Source organism: Varanus komodoensis, unplaced genomic scaffold (assembly GCF_004798865.1).
Source record: "Varanus komodoensis strain SLA01 unplaced genomic scaffold, ASM479886v1 scaffold4, whole genome shotgun sequence".
Taxonomy (NCBI): domain Eukaryota; kingdom Metazoa; phylum Chordata; class Lepidosauria; order Squamata; family Varanidae; genus Varanus; species Varanus komodoensis.
The window spans coordinates 43797947-43814830 of NW_025335941.1; the positions used below are offsets into that span (position 1 = coordinate 43797947).

The 16884-nt window shown below is 38.9% G+C and overlaps 1 protein-coding gene across 9 annotated transcripts in view; it reads left to right on the forward strand.

Annotated features, from left to right (window-relative positions):
• The first annotated feature begins 276 nt into the window (after window positions 1-276).
• LOC123029082 (NEDD4-binding protein 2-like 2) overlaps window positions 277-16884 on the forward strand; it is a 34851-nt gene continuing 18243 nt past the window's right edge. For 5 of the 9 annotated variants that reach the window (XM_044441624.1, XM_044441625.1, XM_044441627.1 and 2 more), the window contains exons 1-6: window positions 277-408; window positions 1753-3059; window positions 5297-5424; window positions 7847-7935; window positions 8221-8297; window positions 11648-11791. In XM_044441624.1, the coding sequence (XP_044297559.1) occupies window positions 1753-3059; window positions 5297-5424; window positions 7847-7935; window positions 8221-8297; window positions 11648-11791 (1745 nt within the window). In that variant the 5' untranslated portion in view covers window positions 277-408. Of the gene's footprint in view, window positions 409-1752; window positions 3060-5296; window positions 5425-7846; window positions 7936-8220; window positions 8298-11647; window positions 13081-16884 lie in introns of those variants that run through there. The other 4 variants (XM_044441631.1, XM_044441626.1, XM_044441629.1 and 1 more) reach the window with 4 other exon arrangements.

Here is a 16884-nt window from a genome sequence, read left to right on the forward strand (position 1 = left end):
CTATATATTCCAGGAAGTGTTTCTGGTATTGAAAGAAGCTCTTCTGAGACCCAACCCATTTTCACTGTATTCAGCACTAGCTAATCAGCCCTTTTTTAAAAAAGTGTGTAGGTGATAAATGCTTTGTTTATCCTCCAGCCTATTTTAGCTTTCACCATATCTCATGCACGGCACCTGATATTCCCGCTAGGGTTTTCGGGAGATGTAGTTCCTCATTACTAGCAGTGAGAACTACAAGCTCCGACGCAATATGCGGCATATGCGCATGCGCGGCGAGATTGGAGGCCACCATTTTGGCAAGCGGAGGTTCGGGGATTATTGGGTTGTCTCTTAGTTCAGCTGGGTGGTATGGCGGTTTCTATTTGATTGCCTAGACGTTTGGAAAGAGAGTGGAGCCTTTTTCTTGAGGTTAGTTTCTTGCAAGGGAAGCTTGATTTGGAGCGACGATGCTAAAAGGAGCGTGCGGGGGGGAGGGAGAATGGTTGACTTCCACAGTCTGTGGGGTGGGGGACAGCTGTCGATGGGTTTTATATGAGGATCGTTAAAGTGGTGTACCTGTAACGGTTTCTTTGGGGTGCGTTCTTCTACCTGAGGTACACAGCCGTCAGGGAAGGAGGTAGCGGATTTATAGTGTTTTCTGTTGGGTTGGTGGGGGGACTCCTGACAGGCAGGAAAAAATCCACGGAAGCGCAGCACTTCGGGTGCGGTAGGGGTTAGGCATGCGCAGGAACGCTGTGTGGAAAGAAAGCCGGAGCGGCTCACACCATGAAGCCGGCCTCTCAGGGTCGTTAGGCAGCTGGTGGTAGTCCCTGGGAAAAGGCCGCGCTTAAAATAGCATGCTGACTCAGTGTCTCATTCTTATCTCGCGGTGAGGAGGGAGGGCATTTAAAAGCAACAACAACATGACTGTTGGGTGTTTTGCTCCTAGCGCAAGCAGAAGCTATTGTTTGGTTGATGTTTTTAATAATTGTAGTGGTCTTTTAGTCCCGCACTGATAGAACTTAAAGTTGATATATAGTTAATGGACAGTAGTACCACTAAAATGTGAAAGCAACTTGATGTTAAAACATTTTGTTCGTTGAAAAACATGTTCATTGTGGTCCCTTCTTCATAACGTGATTAATTTTACAGTGTAAGAACAGAAAAGTCATACTGGGTGGGACCATGTTTACATATAGGCCGGCATTCTGTTTATAAAGGCAGACTGACTGTGGGAAACCCATAAGTAGGACATGAGTGCAATAGAACCCTCCTGCCCATGTTCTGCTGCAAATGATACAGGCAAACTACTTCTGATACTGTGTGCAGTATATAGCCAGCTGGGCTCATAGCCACTGATGATCCCAGGTGCTAGTGCAGGTTGAAAAATACCATCCTATGGAGTTTCACCAAGCAGCACATATTGTACACCTATATTATGATTCTGTTCACTATAGTTCTGTCATGATGTATTTAAATTATTATGTGTAGCCAGTGGATAGTACAACTGAAATGCAAAAGCAGCTTATAGCTAATACCTTTTTGTAAATTGAAAAACTATTTTTCATAATATCTGATTAATTTTATACTGAAATCCTACTTCTACTCAGAAGTAAGTTCTAATGTATTCAGTGAGACTCACTTTTGGGTAAATATATATAGGGCTGCAATCCTAATCATGAAGTGACTAAGAGTAATAGCTTGTATCATGCTGTCAACTTGGGGAAGAGTAATTGGTATCATGCTGAAAACGTATTATTTTATTGTTTTAAGATGCTTCATGCTGAGTGTAAGCCAAGATACCTTGAAAGTCAGGATGCATCAGTAACTGAGCCTTGTTCTAAAAGGATGAAATCAACAGAAGAACCTTATGGTAAATCATACGATGGATTGCAAAGACTTCATGAGGAAATACATATTAAAAAAACCCATAGTGGATTTATTCCATTGTCCCTACCTGATGATCATGAGGTACAACAAGAAAAAGAACCTGCAGAAGTTGTGGACCAATTTAACAAGGCATTCCCTGGTAAAAAAATAGTGTCATCAGAGCCTTCAAATTCAGTAAACAAGAGTGAAGGAGAGACTGAACTGTATAGCACAAGCAAAGCATTTATTGGACCTCTTTATAAAAATGAAACCAGTACCCTACATGATCAAAAGAAATTTGACAGCAGTTCTCCCAAACGGTCAAACACAACACTTGGTAGAAGTAATAAGAAAATAGTGGCACCAAAACAGGCTCTTCCCTGTGATGTACCGAAATTAGAAGATGAATTGTCCCAGTTTTATAGTGAAATTTCTCAGCTTGAAAGCAATGAAAACTGTTTGGACAGTGCCTTGCAGGGTACTGAAACAAACTCCCATAAACAACCTGTGGAACACAATAAATGGAATCAAAAAGTTTGTGAAAGCTCTCAGGAATGGCCCTGTAAAACATTTCTTAAGAATGGTGATGGATATTCATTTTATAATGAATCAAATAATCACAGAACAGGCAGAGAACAATATCACTCTGGTAACTCAGGTCACAGAAGTGGCTTTCAACGATGTTGTGACCATGAAAGAAATGTAAGGGAAGCTGAACAGTTATGTAATAGACATGAAGGTTCTAGATTCTACAACAGTTCTTTGGCTCAGCTTAGACCTAGTTGGCAACACACACATCCATTTATTGTACCCTACAGCCCAATACCTCCTCAGTTCCCTGCTCATTTTAGTTTTCAGGAACCTAATTCCTCATTACTTCATTCAGATATTTTCCAACACTCAAATGTGGGACCATTTAAAAACTCCCATATAAACATGAGCAGTTCAATATCGGATCAAAATAGCGAGTATGCTAATCATTTTGGTACTCATACTGCGCAGACCACCAGAAGTGGATATAATGTGCCTGATGAACATGTGGTTAATGGTTTCTGTGAAACCCGACCATGTTGGGAAGACATTCGATCATACCAGACTGAAGGATCAAACATAGTTTCTCAGCAGTTTCCTGAGGACAAGCTATGTGAGTCACAAAAGCTACTTCTAATTTTAAGAGGTCTTCCAGGCTCAGGGAAGACAACATTGTCTCAGTAAGTACATGCTGATATTACCTTAAAAATAAAGCATGTGAATATTTCATGTCATAGGTTCTTCTGTTTAGTGCTCAATATATAATAAAGTTTTATTGAGAACAGTGAAAACAGTCCAAGTTACACAAGATTTTATTGTACCTTGTTTTGCTTTTTCAGTAATAAAGTTGTTACGGTGTTGTATACATGTTTTTAGGGTGCAATTATGGTGGTGTATAATTCCTCCCTATTGCATCTGCAGAATTCACATTCATCCTTGTCTCTGAGTTTGCTCTTGCAAACTGGCAGACACAACCTTTTTCGTTCTGGGCAGGGGTGTAGGGAGGGCTCTTCAAGCTTAGAGACCCAGCTATGATGTCAGAGTGCTCTTCTGAATTCATAGCTAAGTCTCAAAAAATCTTATGCTTGTCTAGACACTGTCTGATTCCATAATATTGTGCTGTAAATTATGTTTTTTTCTTGATTTTGAAATGTTGGAATGATTTTGAAAGTTGATTTTAAATAATGGAGATATTTAAAAACCATAAACCATTAATAACTTATTTTTGATTGAGGATTAGATGGCTAGGATCCTTGTTGCCCTGGTTTCAAAATTCCATTATGGATTATTTGGTGTTGAATGCTCTTGTCTATACTTTCCCCATTTATAAAATGAAATCATTATTCAGTGCAAGGTTGAACAAATTGGGGTGTAAAGAATTCTTGTTTTCTTATGTGGAAAAACCTAGAAGTAAAGATGCTATGTGCAAACAAGTCTTGTGTCACCTAAAGGTAAATTATGGCATAAGCTCTTGTGGACTGCAAACTGTGAATGCTGTGTCAGTTGCTTGTTGTTTGAACTGCTTTTCTGAATTACATTTTTTACTTGATTAAAAAAAGGCTCTTTAGCCGCCCCGAGGCTTTTTGCGAATGGGGCGGCATATAAATGTTCCAAATAAATAAATAAACAAACAAACCTAGCAAAATGTAAAACTAAAACTAGTTTATATGTAGTATATGATTACAATTGATGATGTAGCATCACATTTACTATTTCTGGCTATTTATTTCCTATTCATAAAATATCTATATCAGAACTTGCAGTTTCTTTGCAGGAACAAATAGATTTGGTCTATAGCACTGGATTGTGAATTACACACTACCACACAAATGTACCTGTGTTTGATCATTTAGTGACTGGCAATATTATGTAACAAGTCTGGGGAATAACTTGAATTAAAATAGTAACAAATCTGTAATTATGAAAATTCCTGTGCAAGTTCCTATCTGGGGTAGGCACATGTATTCTCTTATTACTGTGATTTAGAGTTCAAACATACTGCTTCTGTTGGAATACAAATAATATTGCTGAAGCCTGAGAAAGCAGGTTAGGTTCTTGGAATGTTAGACTGGTTGTGCTCTTAGACAAAGGGTTCCTAGCACTACCACTCCAAAGACATTGTGTAGCTATTCCATTTTTTCTTATGTAATGGATTTTCTTTGGTAAAGAAAAGACAGAAAAAGTAGTGTGAAAACAGGAGGGGGCTGTGACTGGCGGACCATTGTGTGGATCCCCACACAAGTCTGTGAATAAGTTAGAACAATAGCTATCTCAGAAGTATCGTCTGGAAGCAGCTCAGGAAATGAGAGAGGCTTGATTTGTTGGTCAGTTAGAGTTTTTATATTATATTTTTGTCCATTCTTTTGAAGCCTTACAAATTTAAACCATGAGTTTGATTCAGAATTTACCAGAATGAAATAGCAGCTACCATATAAAAGAATCTAAGGCTCATTGGGCTTTCTTGTCTTTAGTGCTGTATTTAAAAATGCTGATTGTCAGATAAAATGTTCTAAGTGAATAACTGATCCTGCAGTGCTTCATTTCAAATAATTAAGTGTGATAGTTCATTTGGTTTAGCAAAGGTAGAAATTCATGTCTAGTGTTCTCTGGAATATTCTCTCATGGAAAAATACATGTGGTGACTTGAAAAAAGTAGCATTAAGCAGTGAGCATAGCAATGAGTAGGTGAGTCTTCATCATGAACTTTTAAAATATTCCTTATATGAATGCCCTGTGCTTCACGGAAAATAATGAAATGTAGCAGGGGAAAAGTGAAGTTTAGAAATTGCTATGCTTATACTGACAGCCAGAAATACCTCTGAAATTGAGTATAGATAAACTTTCCAGCATAAAATTTTCTGCTTTCCCTAAACAAGATTTAGCTATCTTGTAATAGTCTTGCTTTTTCCTTTAACAGTATTCTGCTTGGTCAGAGTCGTGATGGTATTGTATTCAGCACTGATGATTACTTTCGTCAGAACAATGGATGTTGGTCATATAATGTCTGTCAACTTGGTGCTGCTCATGACTGGAACCAGAAGAGAGGTGTGAATACAATTAGATTTGTTTGTGTTGAGTGCTGTTACAGTGAAAAATTACACAAAATGTAGGAATGTATTCATATAAGAGTTTGCCACAGAAGATCCATTGACACATGCAAGGAATCAGTGAATTATTCCTACATGAAGTAGATACATTTCTCTTTCGGTCTTAGTTTCTCAAGGCCTGGTTGCAAGATGTAATACAGAAAATGTCACCTTTATCCTTTGTGGTTGTTTAGGAGGAAGACTTTTCAACAAATTTCCTCCATGTTTTCTTTTTTTATTTTTTTTTACATTGGTGGGAGGAATTTTATTTGTGTAAATTCTTTACACAGCTATAAACGTCAAAGGAATCCTGTCGAATCTTATATCACTTACATAATCACTTGACTATGTACTAATATTAGTTTTGGGCAACTGTAGATTTTGGTGTTATATAGACTCAAGATGGCTATAGAAACATTTTGGCTCTAATAAAATTGAGATGTGGCTTAAGAGAATTTTGTTATATGAAAAGGGTTATTATTTTTATGGAAAAAAATAAAACTTCAGAACTGCCTTTCTAAAGCCAATCAAAGCATTTCACCTCTCTCTCTCAGTCAAATAAAGTAGTGAAGCATTAAAAGCAGCCTTAAAAACTAATATTTTAACATAATTTTTAAGCAGTGTCCAGACGTTTTGTACTGATTCACTCCCTGACTGCAGAAAGAACAGGGACCCATCACAACTTTGAAGGAATGTCTTTCAGAACACACAAAAAGGCTGTTCCTTGTGTGTCTAACAAGCAGTCCTCTGCAAGTGGGAATGTCTTCAAAACAGCCTCATCTGTTGATCTTAATAACAAAGCATAGTCATGCCAAGAAACTGAGTTCCCTAGATAGCCAGACCCTAATGGCTGAGAGCTCTGAAAGTTTAAAATAAATGCTATGAGTTGAAAAACATGGCTAACAGTGCATATCTTGAGTAAAATGGATTATGCAGTAGCTCCTTCCTCCTGCCCTTCAGGATGATGATAGTGTGCACAATATTACCGCATTTTACCCCATTTGAACTTCTGGGTGCTGTTCAGCAGTAGTGGAAAGCATTGTTGTAATCTTAAATGTGACCAAGGCTTTGTTAGGTTTTGGCAGATCAAGCCTTTGCTGCCACCTGAAATAGGATCCAGGAGGACCCTAAGCTATGAACCTGATCTTCCAGGAACAGTGGAACTCCATCAAGAACAAAGCTGAATTTTAATCCCCACCCAAGCTTTTTTCTGACCAGTGGCACCTCTTCTTGTCTGGGTTTAATCTCAGCTTGTTCACCATCCTCCAGTCCATAACTGAATTTGGCCAATATTAAAGGAAGTTGATGACTTCCTTCAAGTCAAGTGACAAGTAAAATAGTTGAGTATTATTAGCATACCAATAGCTTCTCAGTGATGTCTTGCAGTGATTTCATGTATGTGTTAAATAATAACAAAGGGAACCTGGCAGACTCATGTGGGAATCCATAAGCTAGAGGTTGCTCTGCTTAACAGTAGTCTGCCAACACTAACTTCTGGACAGGAAGGATAGATACCAAACTAATATACTATCCCCAAGGCCCAAGCCTGACAGGCAATCTAGAAGGATACTATGGCTGATGGTTTTGAAAGCCTCAGAGAGGTCCAAGCTAATGGTATAGTTCTCATCCCAAATTGTGACTTTTGTACCCCAGGTTCACATTCTGTACTGTAATTTACATATAAGTAGTCTTACCAATTTGTACTTTTACAACATTTTCACGGAGTACCTAGTCTAAAATATCCCTGAAATTCAGCTCTTGAAAAAATGAAAAAATAAAATAAAATTGCCTGAGTGACACTCCTGAAACACTATAGGTATAGCTGGGCATGGTGAGTTTGAGACCCCAAGTAAAGGTCCCAAAAAAAGGTGCAAAGCAAGGTTCAAGATAAAATTGCCAGCAGACAGAACGAAAATCAATTGAGGGAAAGCCATATATGATTTTTTAAATTTAGCAGGACAAAAATATTGTTACATAGAGAGAAGTCAATTGTCTTCCTACTACTGTTATACAGATTTTCTTGGGTTGCATAGCCTCTGGAAGAATTAAAACGTAAATTACTTGTTCTTGTTGGCAACTGAAAGCCATTCTTTTGCTGATTGCAACCCCTCAAGCAAAAATTCAAGCTAGAATAAAGGTTTTTAGGATTTTGCATTTTTATAACCTCAGGCATTTTCTTCTGGGGTTCTGAAGTCATCCCAGAACTGATACCTGTTGGGTTTTTTTTTTCTTTTTCTTTTTCTTTCTTTCTTTTTTCTTTTTTTTTTTTTTTTTTGAGGGGGGGAGACGACTTTTAATTTATCTAACTTTATTACTTGATGAAAATTCTGTTTATTAGTGGTATTTATATAACTGAGTTATTAATATAATCTTTATTTCAGCAAAACAAGCAATGGACCAGGGAAGATCCCCAATTATAATAGACAACACTAATACACAAGCCTGGGAAATGAAGCCTTATGTAGAAGCGGTAAATAAAGCAGCTTCTTTCTTGGTGGGCAAAGCTAATTTGTCTGCAAATGATTTAAATATTACTTTTGTCATATGCTACATGTTATACTATCATCAACTTGTTCTGTTGAGGATTCAATGAATCTTAAGATTTTTTACAAGGAAAAAACCCTGGTGTTTATTTAACTTAGAATGCAATCCTGTACATGTGTTCTGATAAGTGAGACCAACCGCATTTGAGATTGCAGCCTTAATCACAAAAAAGTTACTATTCTTTTTATAACAAAGCTGTTTGTTTGCTTAGGCCCTAGAAAAAGGCTACCGAGTGGAATTTCGTGAACCAGACACATGGTGGAAGTTTAACCCTGAGGAATTAGAAAAGTAAGATTTATATTTTAATTGTTTGAAAAAAATATTTCTAATGTTTGATTTGTTATGTTATTGTGCTACCATATACAGCTCCTGCATAGCTCCCTATATGTATTTATCTTTTCTCCCTATTCCAACATGAGGTTTGATATCAGATTCTGTGGGATATAGAATGCAAGCTGTCCTTGACAACTGATGTATCGGGTCTTAATGAGATCTGGGTTCTACACAGATGCTAGCTAGACCCTCTTTTTTACTTTTTTGGTTCTTTCTTCTTCCTGATATTTGGTGGAACTGAATAGCTTTTTGAAAATAATTTTAAATCTGCCTCTAGGCATAGATTTTGTGTAATTTCATAACTTGGAACCCATAAAATCACAGCAGAGAATGCTGTATTCCTGCTTCCTGCTTTTCTGCAGCTCCTGAAACTTACCCCTGAGGTGTGTGGGATGTGACATGGAGGGTTCTGCAGCAAAGAGAAATTGGTGTAAATTAGGGATTTGCTCTTTTCTGAACAGAAGTGCCTTCTGCTTATGCTGTCATTTCATTGGATCCAAGCTGCTAGTTATAATTCTTTGAGAATGCAGCAAGTGGAAGCAATTATTAGGTGTGCTTATATATCTAGACATACAAGCTAGGCTTTATAGGATTTAAAGCCTTTGACTTGGAGGGGCTATTTTATCATTTAAATGAAAATCTTGGAACTTTAGTATGTTATCTCTTCTATCTTGAAGTCAAATGTGATTATGCTTGCTACTTAGCATTTTAATATACATTAAATTTAATAGTACCAAAGTCCCTGTCTCAAGTCAGTTGATAACACATTCCACATTTAGTCCCAGGGATTACTAAAAATTAAATCCAAGGATGACCCCTCTCTGGTTTAGGATATCTATGATCTTTTTTCTTTTTTTTTCTTTTTGTGTATGACTGAAATATGCATTCATCCAGCTTGTATCAGGGTAACTTAAGTCACCTATTAGTACAAATATATCTCATTTGTATGCCTCCCTGCTTTCATTCTCTATCTCAAGATTACTCTAGCATTGTGTTCAGGGGGCAATAGCATGTCCTCAGTGCTAGATTATTCCTGGGGCTTATCATTGATACTTCAGCAATTCTGTAGAGGCCTGTGCCTTCTGAAGTTTCTAGTGCAATTGATGTGCAGAGTGCCACCACTCTCACTGCACCATTCCTTTTACTTTCTGTAAGTAACTTATTTTATATTGTTAACTTGTTTTATATTGTTAATTTATAGTATTTTAATTGATTTATTTGTGAGCTGCCCTGAGGCTTCGGCGAATGGGGCGGCATAGACATTTTCTAAATAAAATAAAAATAAAATAAAATAAAATAAATCTCATACTGGAAACTTCTCAACTTTCTTCCAGGGATCTGCCCTGTCCCTTTTTCGTGCTTCAGATCTCTTGTACAAACCCAGCTTGTGTTAAAAAGATCTCTTTTGCCTATCAGTTCTAAAACCCTCTTCCATTCACATATATCTTTGCCTCTGCATAGTAGGCTGTGCTTCTAGAAATCCTAGCATTTGTCCTCCTACATACCAAACTAAATTTTACTTTCAGTTTTGCTTGATTAGATTTTCCCATGTCACTGGCATGCACAACAATCGCTGATTCCACTCCAATGCTACTTACTAGGGACATCCTCAACCTTTGTATAAGGCAGACATATGTTCTCTCTTCTGGTCACAAACCCAGCTGTAAATCACCAAGAGCTCCATTGATGCTTTGGTCTCATTCTGTTGTTAAATCACCTACCAGTTTCACGTCTTAATGCCCCAGCGCTTTGTCACTGGGATTCTCCCTTGTGCTCATACAGCTGGCCTCCTTCACAGCCCTGTTCTGCTTCCTGGACTACTGCTCAACATTTTTGCTAAACTTGCACATAAAACTCCTTCATTCCGGATTGCAGCTCCCTAGGACAGGTATACTGCTTAAACAGCTTTATAGCTACACAGCAAAAGGATGTGGTGGCTCAGTGGGTTAAACTGCTGAGCTGCTGGGCTGGTTGACTGAAAGGTTGACAGTTCGAATCCACAGATGGGGTGAGTCCTGTACTCTGTCCCAGCTTCTGCCAATCTTGCAGTTCAAAACATACAAATGCAAGTAGATAAAAAGGTACCACTTTGGTGGGAAGGTAACAGTGTTCCGCGCACCTCGGTGTTTAGTCATGCTGGCCACATGACCACAGAAACTGTCTGCGGACAAACGCTGGCTCCCTCGGCTAGGAAACAGAGATGAGCACTGCCCCCAAGAGTCAGACATGACTGAACTTTAATGTCATGGGGAAACTTTTACCTTTTACCTATACTATAGGTCCTATAGCTACACAGCCCAAACTAATTCAGTGATTCATCTCAAGCAGCAGAAAGCTTTCTGACCATAACAGTATGCTAGAGCTCATGGCAGCAGGTATGGGGGTAGCAGGTTAAACAGATACAGTGGTACCTTGGCTCACAAATGCATCAGTTCACGACTAAATCAGGTTGCGGACAGAAATTTCAGGAAAAAAAATTCCTCAGGTCGTGAACTCCGCATTGGGTGATGATCACGATTGCTCCTGTCTTCCCTACACGGGTGCAATTGCGGTCATATTTGGGGGAGAGATTGTTGTGATTGCACCCATCTTCCCTGCCCGAGCGTGACCGCAATTGTGCCCATCTATGGTTGCGATGACGGTTGCGCTCGGGCAGGGAACATGGGCGTGATCGTGGTCATGCTCTGGGGGAGATGGCTACAATCATGCTTGGGGGGAGGGGAGATGGCCGCGATCTTTGTTGTTCTTTGTCACTTTGCTTCAAATTTTTGTGATTAAAAAAATAGTTGCAGAACGGATTAACCTTATTTACATTGAACCTTATGGGGAAATTTGACTTGGTTCACAACCAATTTGGGTCATGACCAGAGTTGTGGAACAGATTAAGTTCGTGAGCCAAGGTACCACTGTACAACATCAGAACACTAAGGTGCCTCTAGTAAACAGCCACTATTTCATTCCCTTCTAGGCCCCATTACCCTTTCCATATAAAACTCGTGTTTGTTGCACCCTTTTGTTTGCTCTGGATTGCCACAGTCTGCTGGAGGTGGTTCATCATTTTGCTTATTAATGGAAAACTGCTATAGGGAAACTGCTAGTTTGAGTAAAGGAATGACAGGAGGAAGGAGCTACTGCTAATCCATTTTACTCAAAATTGTTTGATGTCTGCTGTCTTTTTTACCTGTGGGTGAAAAAATATGGGAACTAGCTTGGCCCTGATATGTTTTTTGAAACAGACAGTCTGAAAGTATTTTGAAAGATTGTGTAAGTTGATCAGAGATGAACTTAACTTCTTGTTTTTGTAGGAGGAACCAACATGGGGTCATTCGTGAGAAGATTGTTCAAATGCTGGAAAGATATGAATATCAAATTTCCATACCAATTGTCATGAATTCTGTTCTGCCTTTACACAAAATTTCACAAACACCACCTCCACAAAGAAGACAGAGGTGGGGAGGCTGTTCAGACTCTTGGAATACTTTCAGTGTATTAAATAGTCGCTAATAATGTATCAAATAATTCAGGGTATGCTTAACTGAGGCCAGTTCCTCTCAAAAAGGCTACAATTCAGCACAGAGTTAGTGAATTCCATTCTGTTGAAATCAGTGGTCTTAAGTGTACCAAACTTCATGGAATTATTGTGAGACAATTCAAGTGACTTTCTTTTAAGGTTTAAATAGTTTCAGTGTAGATAATTACCTAATGGTGACTGTTTATAAAAATGTAATTAGTTAATAAAATTGAATGGTAATTTTTTAAAAAATATATATTTGTACTAATCTTGGTTTTAATGAAACCCTTTGATAAGGTGGATATACCGTGTGGTTTATTGTAGTTTAACATGGTTTTTGTTTAAATGGAAACTGCTGAGCAGTGGGTTTTTTTGTTTTGTTTTTTGAAGAACTCTAAATAGAAATAATGAATTCTTAATAAGTGCAGGTAACTAGAAGAATATCTTTTAATATAGGTATTATTTTCTCCACCTTTAATTGACATTCCAATTGTATAAGTGGTTATTTCATTTAGCAGTTCACATACGAATCTAGTGTTGACATTAACTCCAAGTTCTTGCCTTTCCATTTTTTAATCCTTGAGGTTTGTCTATACAGACAGTAAGCTAAAAAAATGTTAAGATTTTTCAGTTAAACCCTGACTTCAGTACATCTGCATGCAGAATGTAGTTTTATATGAAAACTTGCTAAGCTTGCTTTTGAATTTTGAATTTGAAGATTTATATTGTCATTTTCTAAGTTCAAACTGCTGTGCTATATGAAAACTTGCTTTTTTGGTGTGGTTATAGTTTTGTTACGAAAGAAGCAATCAGGTAAATATGTTAAAATCTGGAACTGTATGCATATATATGGACTTTAACACACTTAATGAAAACCACTTCGGAATCATATATAGGCAATAGTCAGTTCATTAGTAGGTTGAGGCTGAGCTGGCATTGGGTTTTTGATATTTTTTTAACCGTGCAGAGAAGCTTTACTAGATGTTTGCCTTCTTAAAAAATCTCAAATTATGTGCTCCCTTAACATTGTTTGAGCAATGCAGTGTCAGTGTAATACAATAAGTGTATTGACTTTGAACATTGTTGTTTTTTACTTCAATGAAAATATTAAAAATACTAATGTGATCATTAGGGATCTTCTGTTCTAGATTAAAAGGGAGCTGTATAGATCTATAGATGCTAAAAGGTTTGACAGTAAAAAAAAATAAAATAAAACAGCTTATTTCAGTTTTGCAATTTTTTTTTATGAGGCCCTTGCCATCCCATTTCACCACTGTTATTCCAAGTGCCTGCCTTTGCTCTTTAAAATACAGGAGACCTCCCCACCATACTGCTTGTTTTTTTTCTGTTAAAAATGTTTTTCCCTCCTTCTTTTTTGCTCTTCAGCATGGGAAATGAAACCTATTTGCCTCTGTACTGTATTCATGTGATCTTTAAATATTTGGGTTTCATATGAATTTCTAAACTTCATTTTTTAAAATTTGCCCAGCATGTAATTTATTTGGCATGTTTGCTCTTGTAGCAAGTGTTGTGATTTACTGACCATGTACAGTGGTACCTCGGTTCATGAACTTAATTCGTTCCACGATTCTGGTCATGACCCAAATTGGTCGCGAACCAAGTAAAATTTCCCCATTAGGTTCAATGTAAATAAGGTTAAACTGTTCAATATTTTTTTTTAACTATAAAAATATGAGCCACATCCCCGAGCTGTGGGCCAAGCCACTGTTGCCTCGCTGAGCCCAGTGGTGGATGGGCCGGAGTGGGAGTGAGGCCGCAGCTCCTGTGCCTCCACCACGGCATTGTCAGGGCAAGCCGCCGCCACCAAGCAGCTGTCATGCTTCTTCCCCTCGCAGCGGGGAGAGGCAGGAGGCGCCCCACTTGGCCAGCCACCGCCTCGTCTCTCGCCTCCCCTCGCCTTGGCCCATGAAAAGCAGCCCTTACCTCCCTCCTCGCAGCCCTTTCCCAGCCAGGGGAACTGCCCCGCACTCACCTCTCCAGCCTCCCACTCCTGCTCCCCTCCTGGAGCCAGGCAAGAACCTGCAAGGGGGGGCCTTCCTCCTGCTTGGAAGTGGGGCAGCAGCGAGGAGCCAGGAAGGCCTCGACCAAGATGAGCATTCCCTCCTGGCTCCCCCTCGTGGTGGGTGGGGATAAGGTCATTGTTTGGAGTGTTCGTGCCGGGGAGACAGCTGTGATTGCAATCGTGTTCGCTTGGGAACATGGCTGTGATCGTGGTCATCACCCATTGTGGAGTTCGTGAACGGAGGCAAAATTTTGCCAAAAGTTTTGTTTGTGATCTGATTTGGTCATGAACTGAGGGTATTCGTGAACCAAGGTACCACCGTATAAGAAGAGAAATACTAACTATAACATAAACTTCTCCAGTGTCAAGCTCCATTGAGAATAGATAAGTGTGGCCAAAGAGCACAGGACTTGTAAGCATATAGCCAGTAAAGCACATGTTTTAAGATATATTACATCTATCCTAATTGAAGAACACAACAAGGGTGTTGCAAAAATGAGTCATGGTTCAAGTTAAGAAGAGGCTGAAGATCAAATAGATTTGTACAGTGGACATTTCTTGTTCTGTTCTTGTTCTCTCAACCTCACCAATTAATATAGACTCATGTAAGAGACATTCTTTCTGTATTGTTCTGAATTTGCCAAGATCTCATAGATATGTCAGCCTTGCATTGGTGGAAGCGTATTTTCAACAGGATGTTGGAGAAGTAGAAAAAGTTGAGTAGTTATAGCTGAATAGTGCAGGACAGTATTTGGGAGAGGGGCTGGATTGCCCTCCCACCAGGCCCTCTACAGGCTGGAAGATTTTGGTGGATATTGCTGCACGGGCTGCCATCAGCTCACCCTTGAGCATTTTAGTCTTTCTCCATGCTGGTCATGGGGGGGGGGGGCATTGTGCCCCTGGGAGGAGTGGCTACTATGCATGGCACTAGCTGAGTTCCTGTCTTTGTGTGGTGCCCCCCAAAGTGCAGTTGCTGTTTCCAGTGCTGGCAGGGTCTCCTGCCACCCACATCTCCACTGTTATCTCTGCTCTGAGATTGGAGATAACTGAAAATTTCCCTCAAGGAAGGAAGCCTAGGAAGCTCTGATTGGAGGCTTTACCACACCACTTACAGGAACCCTAGGGTTTGGTGAGTTGGGGATTCCATAAAATTTTGTTAACAAAGTTAAGATAATCTGACTGGGATCCAGACTCATTCCACCTGCGTGCGGAAACTGTTAAGCCCTCCCCTTGGGCCCAACCTTGCATACCTTCTAAAAAAACTCAAGAAGGTCCTCTTGGAATTGTGGATTACAACTATTAGCAGCCCCAACCAGCATGACCAACTTACAGTGATAGTAGGAATTGTAGTCTATTACATCTAGAATGCACCAGGTTGCATGCCAGGGTATAAGACATAGGGAGCGAGTCTCCAAAGGACTAATGCCTTCTCTTATGCATGAGCTTCCACTGTACCACTTGAATGGGGGTGGGGGATACTGCTGTGAGTCTTTTTGGGAAGAATGGCTCAAAATAGTTCCATTTTTTAAAAGCCAAACAGCTTAAAAACTAACATCTACCAAAAGCATACCATAGTACTCAGTGGTTGAACTTGGAAAAGCAGAAACATTAAAGATAAAAATCCTGATCCAGAAATGCTGAAACAGAAGACATCCATTGTTACTTGTAACACGCTGATGGTTTGTAAAGGTATTGAATGTGATTATTTATTCTCACCCATGTCAAGAGACTGATAGGAAAGTTCACTGTCATCTGTCCTGTTGTCTATGGACTTGTTGCCCCACTGGTGTAAATTGATTTAATTTTTACCTTTTGCCCTAGTGCAGCAGCCTCCAGTTATTAAATGTACATACAGAACATGGATCTCTGGATCCATCCTGCTTTGCCCGATTCAGTGAAGATCAGTGTAGACTTGCAAATGAAGATTACATGGTTCTATGTGCACAGAATCTTACAATATAGAGGTGTTCACTAGATCAGATGGAATAAGGATAGATTTGTTATATAGTCATATGCTAAGGCCCTCAGTTTCTTCTGTTTGATGCGAACAATATTGTCTGCTGAGATGCACTTTTGTTGAGGTATTTTTCATTGTTGAGCATTGATTATTGAAGGTTTTTGCTAGCATGACTTTATGTTCCCTTTTGCTTTTTTTTTGTTTTTTTTTTAAAGATAAACAGAAAGGGTCAAAGGCTGCTATAATTCAGACTCAAAAGTTAGGAATAAAATCTAGATATTTAATGTCTGCTGACTTCTGTGTGACCTATTTTAATTTGTATTATTAAATGTACATGTAAGTGTTTTTAATAGAAATGTTATTAAATCTAACATTTTGAATTATAATTTTGTTGTGTAAATATTCTTCAGAAAGTGAATATAAAGTTTCATAACTTTAATATGTTAATATCTTTAACAATGTATACATATGTCTTTTAATTTCTGCACTAATATTTTGGAGATATATATACTTTTTCATTTATTTTGTAACTGTTTCACAACTGGTAAGTGAAATATGTAGTGGGCTTTGGCTGTAGCTCCTCCTGTTCATACTTGTGATGCATTGGTATGAGTATACATGGGTGGATATTCCTGTTAGAACAGAATAGTAGAGTAGAGTTGGAAGGGGCCAGGCCGTCAGGTCCAATCCCCTGCTATAGCAGGATACTAAGTTACACTGTCGCTTTCAGATGACTGTCCAGACGCTTTGTGATTGTCTCTAGCGAGGGAGAACCTGCAACTTCCCCAGTAATAGGTTCCATTGCCATACTGCCCTGACAGGAAATTCTTCCAGGTGTCTAGTCTGAATCTGGTTTCTTTTAACTTAAGCCTGTTATTCTGTGACCTGCACTCTGGAATGGACAAGAAGAGATCTTGTCCTTGCCCTTTGGGACAGTCTTTCAGATACTTGTAGAGTGCTATCATATCACTTTCCAGCCTTCTTGTCTTGAGACTGAACATGCATAGTTCTCTCAATCTTTCCTCATGATTTAGTCATGATTTATCAATAA